The 16,368-nt window shown below is 37.9% G+C and overlaps 1 protein-coding gene and 1 long non-coding RNA gene across 3 annotated transcripts; both read left to right on the top strand.

The window, feature by feature from the left end:
• The first annotated feature begins 579 nt into the window (after positions 1 to 579).
• Positions 580 to 10,114, top strand: tap1 (transporter 1, ATP-binding cassette, sub-family B (MDR/TAP)). 2 transcript variants are annotated; one of them, XM_082550293.1, is made up of 13 exons: positions 580 to 716; positions 1,499 to 1,831; positions 2,700 to 2,928; positions 3,590 to 3,704; positions 4,057 to 4,187; positions 4,370 to 4,575; positions 4,710 to 4,907; positions 5,581 to 5,709; positions 5,784 to 5,978; positions 6,052 to 6,225; positions 7,894 to 8,053; positions 8,155 to 8,291; positions 8,375 to 10,114. In XM_082550293.1, exons 2-13 carry the CDS (start codon positions 1,511 to 1,513, stop codon positions 8,594 to 8,596), a joined length of 2,217 nt encoding a protein of 738 aa, XP_082406419.1. In that variant the 5' UTR covers positions 580 to 716; positions 1,499 to 1,510; the 3' UTR covers positions 8,597 to 10,114. The 2 variants fall into 2 exon arrangements, with proteins under 2 accessions (XP_082406419.1, XP_082406418.1); XM_082550292.1 differs by lacking the exon at positions 580 to 716 and adding an exon at positions 796 to 960.
• Positions 10,115 to 13,682: 3,568 nt separating this feature from the next.
• On the top strand, positions 13,683 to 15,601 carry LOC309718007. Its single transcript, XR_014279854.1, has 3 exons — positions 13,683 to 14,227; positions 14,324 to 14,416; positions 14,575 to 15,601. It is a non-coding gene; the product is annotated as an uncharacterized lncRNA (long non-coding RNA).
• Positions 15,602 to 16,368: the final 767 nt, after the last annotated feature.

Raw genomic sequence — 16,368 nt, forward strand, 5'->3', positions numbered from 1 at the left:
TGCTTTTTATTTTTTTCAAAATAAACAGCAAAGCAAACACATGCTTTGTGGTTTACAGGGGTTTACAAAGAGGGTTCCTAAAATAGTAGGAACACTTTTAGCGTTGCTTTTTCCAGCCATCAAACCGGAAAGAAGGGAAAGGAAGGAAACTGTCAGGGAGTTCAAAGTTTCTGTTGGGGGTTTCAGTGTCCAAGACCAGGCAAGAGACAACATGTGACCGTCAGGCAGGCAAATCAGGCAACAAATAAGCAGCCGCAAGGCAGGATGAAAAGAGGAATACCTCAGAGGAGGTTCATGTGGCTATTATTGGATGGGTTTACACTCAATGTAAACCAGTAAAGATAATTAAACAATATATATCAAAACTACATCACAAAACAATATACATAGCTATTTAGTCTACTATTGCTTCTGGGACCAGAATGCATGAATGAATGAATGAATGAAGAAATATATGAAAGTATAAAGATATATATCCAAGCGATTTATGTAATTACTGTGATTCTAGCTGTTGTTCATTTAAAACGAGTAAAAAGCTCGTGCAATTGTACCTCCTCGCCACATGGGGTCGCTGTTGGACTGATTTTCATATCAGGCACATCCTATCAACTTTGCAGTGTTGGTGGCAGCAGGCACTCCACACACTGAAGTTATTCTTCAAAAACAAGTTTTCTGAGTAGTAATGTTGAAATAAAAACGTCACGGTTTAAATAAAGGTAAGTTTTGTTTGTCGTTGGTCTTCGGTAGGAGGACGTATGTGGGACTTTCCATTCCAAAAGCTCTAAAAATAGTTAGTTTCGGTTTCAGTTTTGCCAGTCAGTGGTTGTCGGTTCGTGACTGAACAGGCTGCCGGTTTGTAGATATTAAATTAACGTTATTTACTTGGTCTGAGGTTATATTCGAGTTTTTCAAAGGTTTGGGACGTTCGTCGAAGCAAATAGGTCGTGTCAAGGAAACCGAGTAAGTAGGTTGGATTTAAGGGTAATTATAACAGTTGCTATCCCCTGTAAACGCATGTAGTATACGCTATCAATGCTGTTTATGATAGTAGGTGTCAACATTTGCCATAATTGTTTGTGTTTGTGTGTGATGTTTGGTTTATTCACGGAGCCATTTCAAAGAAATCATCAGGGCAGCAGAAAATGAAAGTAAATGCAATCGGCAGCAAAGTGAAAGTAAATAGGGACCATTGTCCTTAAAGGGCATTCAAAATGTAGGCCTGGTGTTTGATGTTTGATCATGTTTGATCCGTCAGTCCCATCCACCCAACACTTATAGACGTAATGTCACTCTTCCAGGGGGAAAAGGAAATACTCTAGTGTACAAAGACTAGTGCATGGTGCGTTATAGCGTTAATATATGAGTATAAGCTGAAAAAGTTGCTTTAAAAAAAGTTTGCCCACTGGTGACACATAGATCATTCTTATTTTATGTTTTTGCATGTTTGCATATTTTGCTGATGTTAATACTCAGCTGTCTCTGTCATTTGTTTTTGCAGAGTGTGTGCGTAATGCAGAAGATGAGCTACTTTTTCCCAGTGCTTTGCGTGTGCCTGGATGTGTGTGTGGTGCACACCATCCGCCTGGCCCAACTCTCGCCTCTCCTACTCTCTCATCCATTCATCACCCTATGGGTAGGAGCCCTGACCAGAGCCTCCCTCCTTGCCTTCCTGGCCTTCACCTACCCTGGAAGCCTACCATGGACTAAAAGCTTCGAGGGGATCCAGAGCTTAGGGGTCCTTTGCTTCCACTTCCCAGTGTACGCTACTCTTCTCTGGGTGCTGGGGCAGTCCACCATGGAGGAACTGTGGGGGTGGCACTCTTGGGAGAGGGTGAGTGTATGTGTTTTGTTGCCTACCATGCTACAATATGTGCAACCTTGGTGAGCAGCAAGAAGGAAAATATGAATTCATTACCTAATGCACTTTGAGGGGACATATCTCAATAAGAAATGTGCTTTTCTTTACGTGCAATAGCTATCTGTGAACTGCAGGATTCTTACCAGCTACTTTGAAGTGTAAAATGCATCACACAAATCTTATGATAAGAGTTGAAGTTTATTGTTCTATATCAGTAACTTCTCCTGCAGCAGAAAGTTGTAAAAGTGCCAGTTAAAACTGCAGTATCAGTAAGAACAGTCAAATATATTAGATAATGAAAATATCAGGAGCATTTAGCTGAAATAAGAAGTATGAATACAAGTATTTGTTAATGTATCTATAATCTACATTTTTTATGCTATTTTTACTTGGAATCTTTTTAAACTGTGTTACTGCTATTTGTGGCCACCTCCTTTACCACTGTTATTGCCACCCTGGAGGTCTTCAGTTCTTCTTCTTTTGTTTCATGACAGAAACCACTTAACAACTTTGTGATTGCTGCCAGCATGGATGGGATGCATAAATTGTTGCTTTCATGTCTTAAGTCTGATCAGCAGACAAAACACACATTTACACATTAATATAATGAAAAAGTGAATAATTTTTTTCTCTATATGTGTTTATTAGATTTCTAGTAGTAGATCTCTCAGATAATTGAACAGTTTCCAGTGTAATTGAACTTTTTTTGAGCAGAAAATAAAAATAATGCATAAAACATACTCAGCCTGGAACAAGATCTGAGACCAAAACCAATTTATTTCATCTAAGCTAACTAAACACACGTGTAATGGTTATATTAAACCTGTCCTTTGTCCTGCAGGTGTTACAGGGTTATATCGTGACACTAGTGGCCTGGCTCTACTGGAGTCGGTATGTGTCATCTCTTTTGATCTCCTGGGGCCAGTACATTTCATCTTTTATTAAGAGGACACCATCTCAGAAACCAAAAGAGGAGACTGGGGCCTCTCTGAAGAGACTGATGGGATACATGCAGCCCTTTTTCTGGCGCTTTGTTGCTGTGCTGATACTTGTCTTTCTCTCGTCTTATGGTATGTGAAATAACACCTTTGAAGTGGGGTCTGTTGCGCTTCTTTCATTCCATCGTATTTATAGTATTACAATTGTGTATTCTCATATTAAACATCATCAGAGTGGCAAATAATGAGGTTAGCATACGTGAAAGTAAACCCTGTATGCAGAATGTCATGCTTCAGACTCGGTTTCAGATAGTTTTTTAAAGAGAGGGAGAAGGGTGATAAATGTGCCCGTTCCAGACAGTGAATTACCTAGAGGGTTGCATTAAGGCCCAGTATAAGATAAATAAGGATTATTGTGAACTTTGAATCATGTGTGGAGTCCAAGAATACAAATCTGGAGCCTAAAGCGTAATACGCCTCTTTTCGTTTAAATTAAAGCATGCATGTCCTTCTTGCCACTACAGTGTTTTGAAATTATATCCTGTAGTTATCATTGTGTTCGTGTCATTGTCCTCATGCTGTTAATTTAAGTATAGGAAAAAAGGTCTTGTTTTCTGCAGCACTAGCTGCATATCTGTAATAATGCCAGCAACATGAAACTGTAATTGTAGGCAATTGTAATTGTAATTGAAATGTAATCACAGTCCACTGACGCTGCTGAATGTAAAAGTTAACCTGGCAGTTGGGCTTTGCCAAAGATCAGTATGGTGATAATGTTAACACCTGCTTTCAGGTGAGATGGCTATTCCTCAGTACACTGGACGCATGGCTGACTGGATCATGAATGAAGAAGCACCTGACGCCTTCACAGAGGCCATTACAATCATGACACTAATGACCATTGCCAGGTAATACAACCTTTGTCTTCTTTGGTTATTAAAGTTGGTTTTTAAAAGGTTCTCTCCGTTTACTAACGCAGAACAATTTAATTAGAATAAATAAAAAACATGTGATCTGTTTGCTAAAAATTTCAGGGATTTTTTTTAATACTCAGAAATGAACTGAAAGAGTGTTGTGAGGATGGTCAGCGTTAACCTAGGATGCTTTTTACACCCGAGCTCCTGCTCCAACCCATGTAGTGTAGTTTCAGTCACTTCTGAGGATATGTGTACAACAGAAGCTTAACAAAAGCTTAAAGATATGGCTGTAATAATATTTTATGTACTTTTAGTGTAACTCTTCCTCTGCTTTATGTCTCAGTGCTGTGCTCGAGTTTATATGTGACCTCACGTACAATATCACCATGAGCCGCATACACACCTCGGTGCAGGGAGTCGTCTTCCAGGCCGTGCTGAAACAGGAGATCGCTTTCTTTGATGCCACTTCAACAGGTAAATTATGTACAAACTGTATACAAGATTAATGTTTCATTAATTAATAACTAAAACCCTAAAAGCCAATCTCAGTTTCCTCTTAAAAAGTTTTGTGAACTTGTTACAAATAATCCAGAAAAAAGAAGTATATATACACTTAAAATGCGATCCCTTTAAGAAGACTCATGCTGTACTGTTAGGTGAACTGGTGTCACGGATTACCACTGATACCAACAGCGTGAGTGAAGCTCTGAGCGAGGAGCTGAGTCTTCTGATGTGGTACACGGCTCGTTTCGGCTTCCTCTTGTTCTACATGGTGAGCCAGTCATGGAAAATGACGCTGCTCACATGCATGGGGCTGCCCATCATCTGGGTCATACCCAAGCTCACCGGACGCTTCCACCAGGTGATGTGAAAAATTTAGCTTTAATTACTTGTTGATCAAATCTCCTCTGATCAGTTACAATAGTGACAAATCAATAAAATATGTCTTGTTTTACTGAATCAAACTGTGTAGTTTAATTTTTCATTATATTTCAGACTATTGCTGTGCAAGTTCAAGAGTCACTGGCAAAGGCTAACCAGGTGGCCACAGAGACCTTCTCAAACATGAAGACAGTGAGGAGTTTTGCCAATGAGGACGGTGAGACAGAGAAGTACAGACTGCGCCTGGAGGACACTTACGCCCTTAATAAAAAGGAGGCAGCTGCCTATGCGGCTTCTACCTGGGCTAACAGTGTGAGTTGAACACTGATCTATGCTACAGAGTATTTGCAGTTTTTGTTTAGCCTGACTTGTGTGAATATGTGGCAGTGGGAGTGTCTAAAGGCAGCTAACAAGACATTTAAACACCTTTTATTTGTTGTTTTTATAGCTAGAAATTGTAACTGAGATAAATACACAAGGTGAAATCTGATTATAAATTTCAAAGAGGATCTATTGTGCTTTTCGGTGCATGCGAAAACATAAATGCAATCAGATCTGACCTTTAACCTGCCTACTCCTGCTCCTGCTGTTGTGCTGTAAGTTCAGACCTCTGGTGGTGTCTTTGTTGACAGAGGATGTTAAGCAGTGCATTTCTCGCACCTATGAATATATATAGGCCTCGTTATTAAGAGGCCAAACCCATCATTATATCACACAATAAGCAGTTAAGGAGTGTAGCAGATACCAAACATTTGTCCAGCTGCAATCTTTGGTGCTTATTATATTCTCTTGTTTCAAAGTGAAGTGCATAAAGGGCTCTAACTTTAAATCACACAAAGCAAATTTCAATAAATCTAAAAGAGGGTACACCAAGGTGGTACACTGTAAATGTAGACTTCAGCATCACGGTCAATTACTCATTAATACTTAATGTAACTCATTTTACAGTTGATCACTCTGTAAGCTGTTGTTCTTGTTTCTCCAGATGACTACCCTAGCTTTGAAGGTATGCATTCTGTACTACGGGGGCACACTTGTGACCAGGGGGGCCGTCAGCAGTGGAGATCTTGTGTCGTTTGTCCTTTATGAGCTGCAGTTTGCCTCTGCTGTTGAGGTGAGCCATCGACCAAGAAGAAGCATAAATGGATGCTCACTTTTTCCTCTTATTCATGACTACTTCTCTTTCAGGCTGTCATGCGATATTACCCACAAGTGAAGAAAGCAATTGGAGCCTCTGAGAAGATCTTTGAATATTTGGATAGAAAACCTCAAGTACCCCCAGATGGTACTTTGGCCCCTGAAAATCTTCAGGGACACATTCAATTCAAAAATGTTACATTTTCATATGATGGAAAATTAAATGAAGAAAATCTCGTCCTTAAGGTATGTACTAATTTGTCCTGTGCATGTTTTACTTCAAGTTAAAGCATTCCTTAAAATATACCTCTTTCACCAGAATATATCTCTGGAGGTAAAGCCAGGCCAAATCACTGCCCTCGTGGGTCTTAATAGATCAGGGAAGTCCACCTGCGTGAAGCTGCTGGAGAGGTTTTACCAGCCTATAGGAGGGGAGATTCTCCTGGATGGCAAACCACTGAAAAGCTACAAAGACCAGTACCTACATGACAAGGTTTGTGAATATCAGATATTTAATTCCATTTGTGTTTTTATTTATAATCTTTGTGCTTAACGGTGCCATGGGAAACACTCAACGCAAACATTTCTTTGGTTTGTTTACAAGAAAATTCCAGAATGCACCTTTAAAGCTGCATTAAGTGGGGTCTTTTTTTGGCCACTGGGGGAAAAACTGCTTATAAAGCTAAATTATAAGCTGTTAAGCTGTTGCTCTAAAATTATTAAGTGTGATGCAAGTTCTGCATGCAGTATTTTCAGAAGATCGATTTAATGCCTAAACATTTCTTCTTTAAAAAGATGAAAGGTCAATAACATCATATTTTAGCTTTAAAAGACCTGATCACAGTGGAAAAACAACAGTAAACACTTTTAGCCTGTTGGGACCCACTGAGGATAGTTTTCAGGGCCATATGTTTCTGTATATTATTTTTTTTTATGTTTTTTACTGGGATCAAATTTTACTATATCTTTTTTAGAAGAAATAAATGCAGAGGTATTATTGTTTTGCATTTTCTAACTAGTATTTCTCTTCATGTTATTTTTTTCAATTTAGTTTAATCTCATTTAAAGCCAGATTTACTAATACTTTGTGCCAATTGGTTTAAAATAAAGTGCTGTTGGTATTTACAAAGCGACTGCGAGTAAGAGGTAAGAACTGAGTTTGTGACTGACCCTGTTCTGTATGTCTTTCTGGGAGTCCCCTACTGAAGGAGCAAAACATAGGGAGAAAATCTTTTTAATCAAGCACGTAAAGTTATCTTTTTTTGTGCTTGATATTTAAATGAACTGACTGCATCCAAATTTAGAAAACAACGCAACTTTTGTACATCGCTCAGAAAAAGTAACTACTCCTACGAATACTGTTTTACTATTTGGGGACTGCGTTCACACGCTATTTTGCCCAGTTTAGTATATCTGGCCCTTAGTTCCCAGAGTGGATTTTTAATATAAATATAATTACAATTAAAATTGACCAGTTTCATTGCTAGGTTTTTGTTATTATGAAAGTAACTGACTCGCAGTCACAGGGACACCAACCGTCCCAGTAACTGTATGCATCAAACCCTCATCAGACTCACTGTTAGGACAAGTTTGACCAAAGGCTAAAACAAAACACATTTCCTGTATATTTTCCTTTTTTTTTCAAGTGTCTAAAATTATTTCAGTTCTTTCCTTTTTATATAAGTGTATTTTATTTATTTTTTTAATTTCAGCTAAGTATTTTCTACACCTAGTTTTAGTTTAGTTTTAGCTAACAGTAAACTTCAGCTGGGAACAAAGACATCATCAACATCAACCTCTGTGGCTATTCGCACCTAGGGGTTTATCAAGTCCTCATGCCACAAATTTAACTCCTAAACTGAAGTTAAAGATACTAAATAAATCCTGTGAATTCTGTATAAAATGGAAATGGAATGAAATTAGCCCCTGAGCTTCAGCTAATGATGACAGGGAAGCATTTTCACAGATTACTAAACGTTTTTCCTCCAAATTCCTGTTTAAATTCACTCCTTTGTCATCTGTCTTATCTTGTTATAAGGATACTTATTTGTGCTTTTTCTTAGCTTTAATCTGCAGCTGATTTCTTTGAAGGCCCTGCTTAGAGTCTGCTGTGAATATTACACAGTCACTAATATCCTGTCTTCGTTCTGTTTGCTCACAGATTGCTGTGGTGAGCCAGGAATGTGTGCTGTTTGCTCGCTCTGTTCGAGAGAACATCAAATATGGCTACGAGCATGCCTCTGATGAGGAAATGCATAGGGCTGCAAATCTGGCCAGCGCCCACAAATTCATCATGGAACTGCCGAATAAATATGACACAGGTTCGACCCAGAATCTCAGCGTTTAACGGCACCACAACATTTCATATTTTCTAAGGCCCTACCTAAGCAAAAGTTTGTTGGTACATCCCTCTGTTTCATAGATGCCGGGGAGAAGGGTGGCCAGGTGTCTGGAGGCCAAAAGCAGCGTATTGCTATTGCTCGAGCTTTAATCAGACGTCCTAAAGTCCTGATTCTGGACAATGCCACAAGTGATTTGGACACAGAGAACGAATATCAAGTAGGAAATTCTTCATCTTTAGTGATTTTGCATATTTCTTAAAGCTGTTTTTCCTTTAAAACCATAATAATTGTGCTCTACAGGTCCACCAGGCGTTGACGGATCAAGCAAAAGACTGCTCCGTGCTGTTGATATCCAACAAGATGAGTGTTGTTGAGAAGGCCAGTCACATAATTGTCATCGATAGAGGGATGGTGAAGGAAGAGGGCAACCACGAGGAGCTGATGAATAACAAAGGCCTTTATGCTGGCCTGGTGGAAAAGCAAAATAAGAGCTGTTTCCGAAATGAGGAAGAATTGAATTGAGATGCAGTGAGAAGTGTGAGCAGCACTCCAGGAACAGACTTGCTGGTTTTAAGACTTAGATCTGATTTATGCTTCAGCGGGAAATCTACACCTTAACCTGTGATGTAGCCATAAACCCCTGCTAACCCTGCAACCTAACCCGACATGCACCTCCAGTGAAATGTAACTACACATTGGGTGGATGCAACCCGAAGTTACTGTGATTGGCTTGTTCAGCATCATCGATTCCTCCTGTATATTTTGAGTGCTAGTTTTTCGCAGCAGTTTTTAAAGTTACGAGTGAAAGAATAACAGTGGTCACTTCAGTATAAGGAATAATAATCATAGCATCAATGTAAGGATTCACAAATGTCAGCAAACTCCTGGAGTGCTGAAACTGTCAGAATAGACATGAGAGAATGAGTACAAAGAAGTGAAAAACGAGAAGGACAAATATGTCTGACTGCGAAAAAAAACTGACCACTACAAATAGCAGCGACCCAGAAGAGAAAAAAGTCCCCAAATTACATTTTATATCTATCAGCTGGCACCACATATGAAACATCAGGACTTGACCACACAGTAATTAACACATAATGCACCAGCAAAGGCATAAATGCCGGCAATGACGTTTAACCCACTTAAGCAGGTTATGTGTGGGCTCTACAAAGATTCCCCGCAGAAGTCTAAACCAGGCCTAAAAGATGCAAAACTCAGGCTACATTTATATTGTAAATATTTTTTTTGCAGTGAGACCACCCCTTGTATTACAAAGGTTTGCTGGAGTTTACCCAGTAAGACTGTTGCACCTTAAAGTCCTTGAAGCTGTTATCTACCTACTCAGCAGTCCCTGAGAGTTGCATCCTGTCCCAAAGATGCAACCAGCAGACCGGTCCAGATAAAAATCCTCCGTCATAATAAAATAATGCATTTTCAATCAAGAAATCTAAATGAGTAAAGCAACTATAAACAATAATGTCTAGTTTTTGGTTAAAAAAAAACATCAAATTTTCAAACAAAAAAAATCTGTATTATAAACCTTCAAGCCATGATTGATTTGCAGCTTTCCCTCCAATGCTGTGATACATCCAGACATACAGTTTTAAAAGAAAAGGCACAGTACCATAAGCAGTTTAGCAAAATCAGTGGTAGTGGGTAGATTAATGTTTCTTTATTATTGTCACATCACCCAAACCCACATCCCTCTGGTGAGCTTTTATATCCCTTTGGGTGTGATTGAGAGAGCTCATGGTCACCCACTCTTTTGCTTCATACACTTTGCTTCATACACTGTAGATGTAGAGATCAAGCAGCTAGATTCACTTTACTTTATATTGCACTATTTAAAACTGTGTTTCTAAATGTTCTGGATGGGTTTATGTGTGTTTGTTTATTTTTCTGTACTTTTCCCTTTATGGATGATTCTTTACGACTCAATGTTCAAACTTGTTTGCTTCCACAGAAAAATATTTACACAAATCATGACTTGCTCCATTGTTTTTAATATTCAACTTTTCATTAGTAAATCTTTTAAACAGAGCTGTTCTGTGGTGCGTGTGATTTATTAATGTAAAAAAAAAAAATTCTCATAAAGATGTTTTCTTTGTAATAGCGTTAAGTTGTTGCGGAAGGTTCTGGGTGCTTATGCTTTCCGCTTTTGTTGTATGGTAAAACGTCACAATAAATTATTACTGTTAAATAACATGTGGATTCAAGTAAGTGTTAATAAAGCAAAAGTAGGTTTTGCATTTTAAATTCCTCAAAGTTGCCACCTCTTGCTTTGTTAACAGCTTTACATACTCTTTCTGTATACAGCATTCTTAACACTCTTGTAGAAGTTCCCTCATAAGCCGAGCACAACTTGTTGGCTGCTTTTCAACTATTCCCAAATTAACTCAACTGGATTTAAGTCGTGACTGTGGTCTTAATGTCCCCTGTGCCTCACAGTGAGGGCCACACATGGAAATCCAATCTCTTTTCCTTTATTTTACAAAGATAATGTGTCTGGTACCAAAAATAGCACAGTTAAACTCATGAGGCTGAAGTCTGGATTCACATGGGTCAGTTGTCAAGTCATGTTTTTTCAGGCTAAAGCAGTTCTCTTCTTCATACTGGTCTCCTTCAGTACTGGCTCCACCTTCAAGGCCTGATTCACTCAGTCTCCCTCCAACAGCTGATGAAATGTGTCTGCTATTTGAACTTCTGGAGGCTTTGATGTGGGCTCTAATCTGAGGCGCTGTTAATGGGCGAGGATGGTAAAGCAAATGGAACTTCTCTGTAACTGGGAATTTCTAGTTTTTCTTTTTTTGGTTTGACCTACATGAGAGCCAATTTCATCAAGTGGAATAGACTTGGGGATGATTTAACACTTTTTGCACTTTTTTAGTTACTTGGAGACCAGGCAAACTTTTATTTATTCAACTGTCTGCTGATCAGCCATGCCACATTAAGATGAATTTTTATGGTGTGACATTCACTGTCTTCATTTGAATTTCAGAAGTCAGATGTCCTCGGCTTCCATAGGACAACAGGTTGGGTACATGCTGGACAGGTTGCCAGCCTGTTGCATGGCCAAACTAAGTTGTTATGTGTAGCTAAAGCACTGGCTCATGCCTTAGGTACATCTTTTATGCTAATGATTCCATCATCATTATCATCATCATCGTTTATTTATATAGCACTTTAAAAACACACAAGGGTGACCAAAGTGCTGAACAACAGAAACATAATAGATACCATAAGAATAATAAATACGATAAAATAATAAACTAGCGAAAACAATAAAATACAAGTCAGTCAACCACTGAGTCAAAAGCCATTGAATAAAAATGCGTTTTCAATCTGGATTTAAAAACCATCACTGATGTCGATTGCCTAATGTGAAGAGGAAGATTATTCCAAAGCTTAGGAGCCACAATAGAGAACGCTCGGTCTCCTCTCAGTTTCAGCCCTGATTTGGGGACTGAGAGCAACAGCTGCTCAGCTGACCGGAGCGAATGAGTGGGGACATAGGGCTTCAGCAAATCAGACAGATACGCAGGTGCCAGACCATTTAAAGATTTAAAAACCAATAAAAGAACTTTAAAATGAATCCTAAATTCAATTGGAAGCCAGTGCAGGGAGGCCAGAACCCGAGTAATGTGCTCAAATTTCCTTTTACCAGATAAAAACCGTGCCACAGCATTCTGTACTAGTTGCAGGCGTGTCAGAGTGCCCAGTCCAACCCCTATTAAAAGGGAGTTACAATAATCCAAGCGTGAGGTTATAAAAGCGTGGATAATAGTCTCCAAGTCACGCCTTGAAAGAAAAGGTTTAACCTTCAACAGACGCCTGAGTTGATAGAATGACGATTTCACCACCCCATTCACGTGGCCATCAAAGGTAAGTGCAGAGTCAATTTTTAACCCAAGATTGGTAATCGAGCTCTTCAGGTGAGGGGTCAGAGCAGCAAGGTCAACATCAGGGATATCAGAGGAACAATTCGGGCCAAACAGAATTACTTCCGTTTTACGTTCGTTAAAATTTAAAAAGTTTTGAGCCATCCATGACTTAACATCACTAAGGCAATCAAGCAGGAGTCTAATTTGGGAGCTATCAGAATGACTGAAAGGAAAATAAAGCTGGCAATCATCAGCATATAGATGAAATGAAACTTTATGTTTACAAAAGATCGCACCCAGTGGCAGGAGATACAATGAAAACAGTAATGGCCCAAGAATAGATCCCTGTGGTACACCCCATGGCAGAGGGGCCACAGAGGACGATGACGAGCCCAACTTAACACAGAAGCTCCTGTTTGAGAGATATGATTTTATCCACAGGAGTGCGAAGCCAGAAATGCCCACACAATGCTGTAAACGAGAGATCAGCAGGTCGTGATCCACTGTGTCAAATGCAGCAGTCATATCTAGTAGTATAAGCACTACGTGTTTACCACAGTCCGTCGCTACCAGGATATCGTTCATAACCTTTATGAGAGCTGTCTCTGTGCTATGAAACGGCCTAAAGCCGGACTGAAAAACTTCAAACATATGAGAGTTGTTTAGATTCCATGATCAGTACTAAGTGGCTTTACAAAGAAACAAGAAAATATTCCTCTGAAAATGATCAGGTACTAGGTCTGGACTGAAAAAGCAGCCAGTGTCCAAAGAAAACTTTGAAACTCCACCAGAAAGCCTGAAGAACTACACTCTAAAAAGTAATTCATCAGGCCTTTTACCACCACTTGATTAAATCCATGGCTGCAACATAAAAATTCTAATTTATTGATTAAGATAGACCTTCTAAGTTGCAAACTTTATTTTTTTGGGTTGTGTTGAAATAATAATGTTGGTAATTACATTAAATTAATTTTATATGTAATTTGAAATTAAATCCCAATGTTAGTGGGTTCAAAATAAAATTCAAGTTGTAATTACTTAAAGAAATTTAATACATAACTTATTTTTTTCCACTGTAACTTCTGATTTCAAATTCCCTCCCCTACCGACTTAACTAGCTGGGCAAATTCACACATGTTGAGTTGCATGGTGCAAGCTTTTGTAAAAGACATTTCAAAGTAAGTAACATTTCATTTACAAATAACAGTTCTACCAAAGCAAAGCATTTGTGCTAGTCACCTGTAGTGGATTTGTGTATGATGTGATGCTCATACAGATAAGGAAATACTTTGCACTACCACATGTAGCTAATGCTAGCCATTCTAAACTTTAGCACAGCAGAAGATAAGACTTATAAAGTTTCATTTGACAAAAGTCTTCAGCTAGAGAGTGCAACTGTGGCTAGGAAAAGCGTGGTTAAAGTTTTGCTACACAGTGCAATCTAATTTCGATCTTAGGCTGATTTTGTTTTTCTTTTTACCAAAATTGGAAGCCTTAAACTGTGAATAGTTTTGTCAGAGGGATAACCTAGAGGCTTCTTTTTTCCATCTGGCTCACCTATTTTATGTCTTTATAAAACTTGCATGACCTATACGTAATATTACATTGTAAATGATTTTGGTTAGTATTGTGATACAGCTTAAAGTAAGTATTGTTCTTGATCTTAAGAGCTGTAGCTATCTTTGTTTTGTTTTTTTGGGGTGTTTTTTTTTTTTAATCAGATTGTGTGAAATATTGTTAATGTCATTCAAATAGCATTATTCTGGCATTAACAATGTGAATCTACTTAATATTAAGACTTTATGTAAGCAGTTAGTATAGTGTGATAATCTAGGGTCATTAGTGCTTTGTTAAGTTGGGACACATTTTTTACAAAATGGGCTGGGAGTGATCAATGTGTAAATTCGAAACCTCTGCAAAAACAGGGTTGCTAAAACATTAGAGATTACACCACGGTTATGGTGGGGAAGTCTCCCTTGTCTTCACCAAGATTGTTTTTGTTCCCTCAAAACTTGGGGTAGCCTTAGATCACTTCTATCCTCTTTAAATAATGTATTACAGCATTCATTAATGCAGTATAGCTAATAGTCTGCAAGGTTTAATTCTTCTGTTTGTGTGGTCTACAGATAAAGGAGGAGTTCAAGAGAATAACCACTGTAAGCCTTGAATGGCTACACTTGACCATTGCACCCCAAAACTGATGGATGTCATTTTATCAAGGGGAGGAGCTAAGGGAGTGAGAATCAGGCAGATCAAGGACATGCTTCTTGAGGTAGGACAACTATTTAGACTTTGGGTAGCTTTGAAATGCACTTTGTTGTCAGTCACCCATGTATTTTATACTCACACTTTATTTTTTCTTAAATAGCACAATACAATTGAAACACGCAGAGAAGTAGCCATCTGCTGCCTTATCACTTTCCTTGGAGAGAAGGACGAGGACCTTTTCATGGAGTTTGGTGTAAGTAATTCAGCATTGTGTGTGTGTGTGTGTGTGTGTGTGTGTGTGTGTGTGTGTGTGTGTGTGTTCCATTGATCATCTGAATTCATTAAGATTCAGTAAGTATAAAAGTCTAATCTATAATTCACTAACCTATTTTTTAAAATTTGCTTTACAAGGACACCAAAGAACTTAAGGCAGGTGATGAAAACTGCCATCATCAGTGACCGGTACACCCCTGGATCTAACCATAAGACTGCAACCATTGTGGTGGAGGAAACAAAAATAATGGAGGGCCAGAATTTCCCAAGGTGCTGTGTTTTGCTCATGGGCATAATATATGCTCTCAATCTGAGCTAATGCAAATATACTTTTGAAGTTGTTCAGAAGCTGTTCCTTGACCTTGATGGAACCATCATTATGTTAAAGATGTTGACTCTGTTTCAAAAATTGTTAACTGTTTTGAATCCTGTATGTGTAAAATTGATCTTAAAGGTGTTTGCTACATTGTGTAATAGAAAGATGCAAGATCTTGTAAAGTTTGGTAGGCATTGAAAGTTAACATTTACTGAACACTTGCATGGAAGTATTACTGCAACAAAATGTTTTCTAAGTAGATTTTTTACCAATTGAACACATTTGTTTCTGTGGTGTTAAATACATAAAGGCATATTCTATAACTTGGCTGTGATGGTATAAATCTAAATTTCTGGTTTATTTTCACTTTTTAAATACAAAGTGTTGAAATGCCTACTGTTAAAAAAATAAAAAAGTTATTTGATAAAAAAAAATGTTGAATGAATTCCTTTCTTAAAAGCTATTACAATAAAAAAAAAATAAGAGAAAGCTAAAATGATGATAATAATGATGAAAATCAGCAACTTAATATTTTAAATAATGAACTTTAAAAAATTGTTTTTGTAATTGCTGTAATTAATTACATAACACTTAAAAATCATTTCAAATAATGTGGAAAAAGTAATTGGAGGAACATAATTTTTATGAGTAAACAACTTAAAAATATGTTTTTAAGCTACCAAATATTACGTAAATGGTAATTCAAATCACCTTTGATTATGGAGGATAATTTAATTCCCGTAACTCAATATAGTTTGTTGGTTCAATCTAATTTCAACATAAGTTATCATAACTCAAAAAGACTAATGGAAACTGTTGCGTTAATTTTTTTTGTTGAGCTTAAACAATAGTTTTTAGAGTGTATTGCTTAAGGCCACTTTAGAAAAATTTAAAGAATGTCTGACTCCTTGGAAGCAAAGAAGAAATGAGTTGTGACCTGAGACTTTTGCACAGTACTGTAGTTATTGGGTTGTTTTTTTTAGATTTTTATCTCACTGTGGTGAACCTGAACAGCAACTTGTGTTTTAATCAGCAGGACTCTCTTTGTTTTTAATAGGAAAATATATGAGGGTGGTCTTCTTCTTTAAGGCAACAGGGGTGAAAATCACCTGGCCATTTTAAGATGAAAACTTCAAGTCCAGCAACAGATCCGGTTAATTTGATACTTTTGTTTATCACCAGCTTGCTATGAACAGCTCATTATGAAAAAATACAATAAATCCAGGGGTATACAGCCTGTGTGTGTGACTGTGAAGGAATGCATCATGCCACATTTCACTTCAACAGTGCAAAGTGAGTCCAAATTAGAATTTCCATCAAATATCTACCCTTGTTTTGTGTTTTAGCCATCACAGCATACTACACTGTGTAACATTAACAAGTACAGGATAAAATAAAGTGTAGGTTTCCACCATATCATTCAACTGAACAGAACTTCAAGCAGCTAGACACAGTAAGGTTAACTTGTAGGTAAATTTGGACTGATTTTATATAAAAGGCTTCGATTGTAGGACAAAATACAGCTGACGAAACAATGCTATTTTCAAGTTGTTTCAATAAATACCGAAGTGATCAAATTGTTAAACGGTCTAACAGCTGAACTCAGCATCCCTGTG

This window comes from Aulonocara stuartgranti (assembly GCF_965226115.1).
Source record: "Aulonocara stuartgranti genome assembly, chromosome: 11".
In the NCBI taxonomy this organism is placed as follows: Eukaryota; Metazoa; Chordata; class Actinopteri; order Cichliformes; family Cichlidae; genus Aulonocara; species Aulonocara stuartgranti.

Excerpts from the sequence above, each read along its gene's own strand:
- tap1 (XM_082550293.1), top strand. The coding sequence starts at position 1,511 with ATGCAGAAGATGAGCTACTTTTTCCCAGTGCTTTGCGTGTGCCTGGAT. Across the intron at positions 5,710-5,783 it reads AGTTTGCCTCTGCTGTTGAG|GCTGTCATGCGATATTACCC; the intron begins GTGAGCCATCGA and ends CTTCTCTTTCAG. Across the intron at positions 8,054-8,154 it reads GCCGAATAAATATGACACAG|ATGCCGGGGAGAAGGGTGGC; the intron begins GTTCGACCCAGA and ends TCTGTTTCATAG.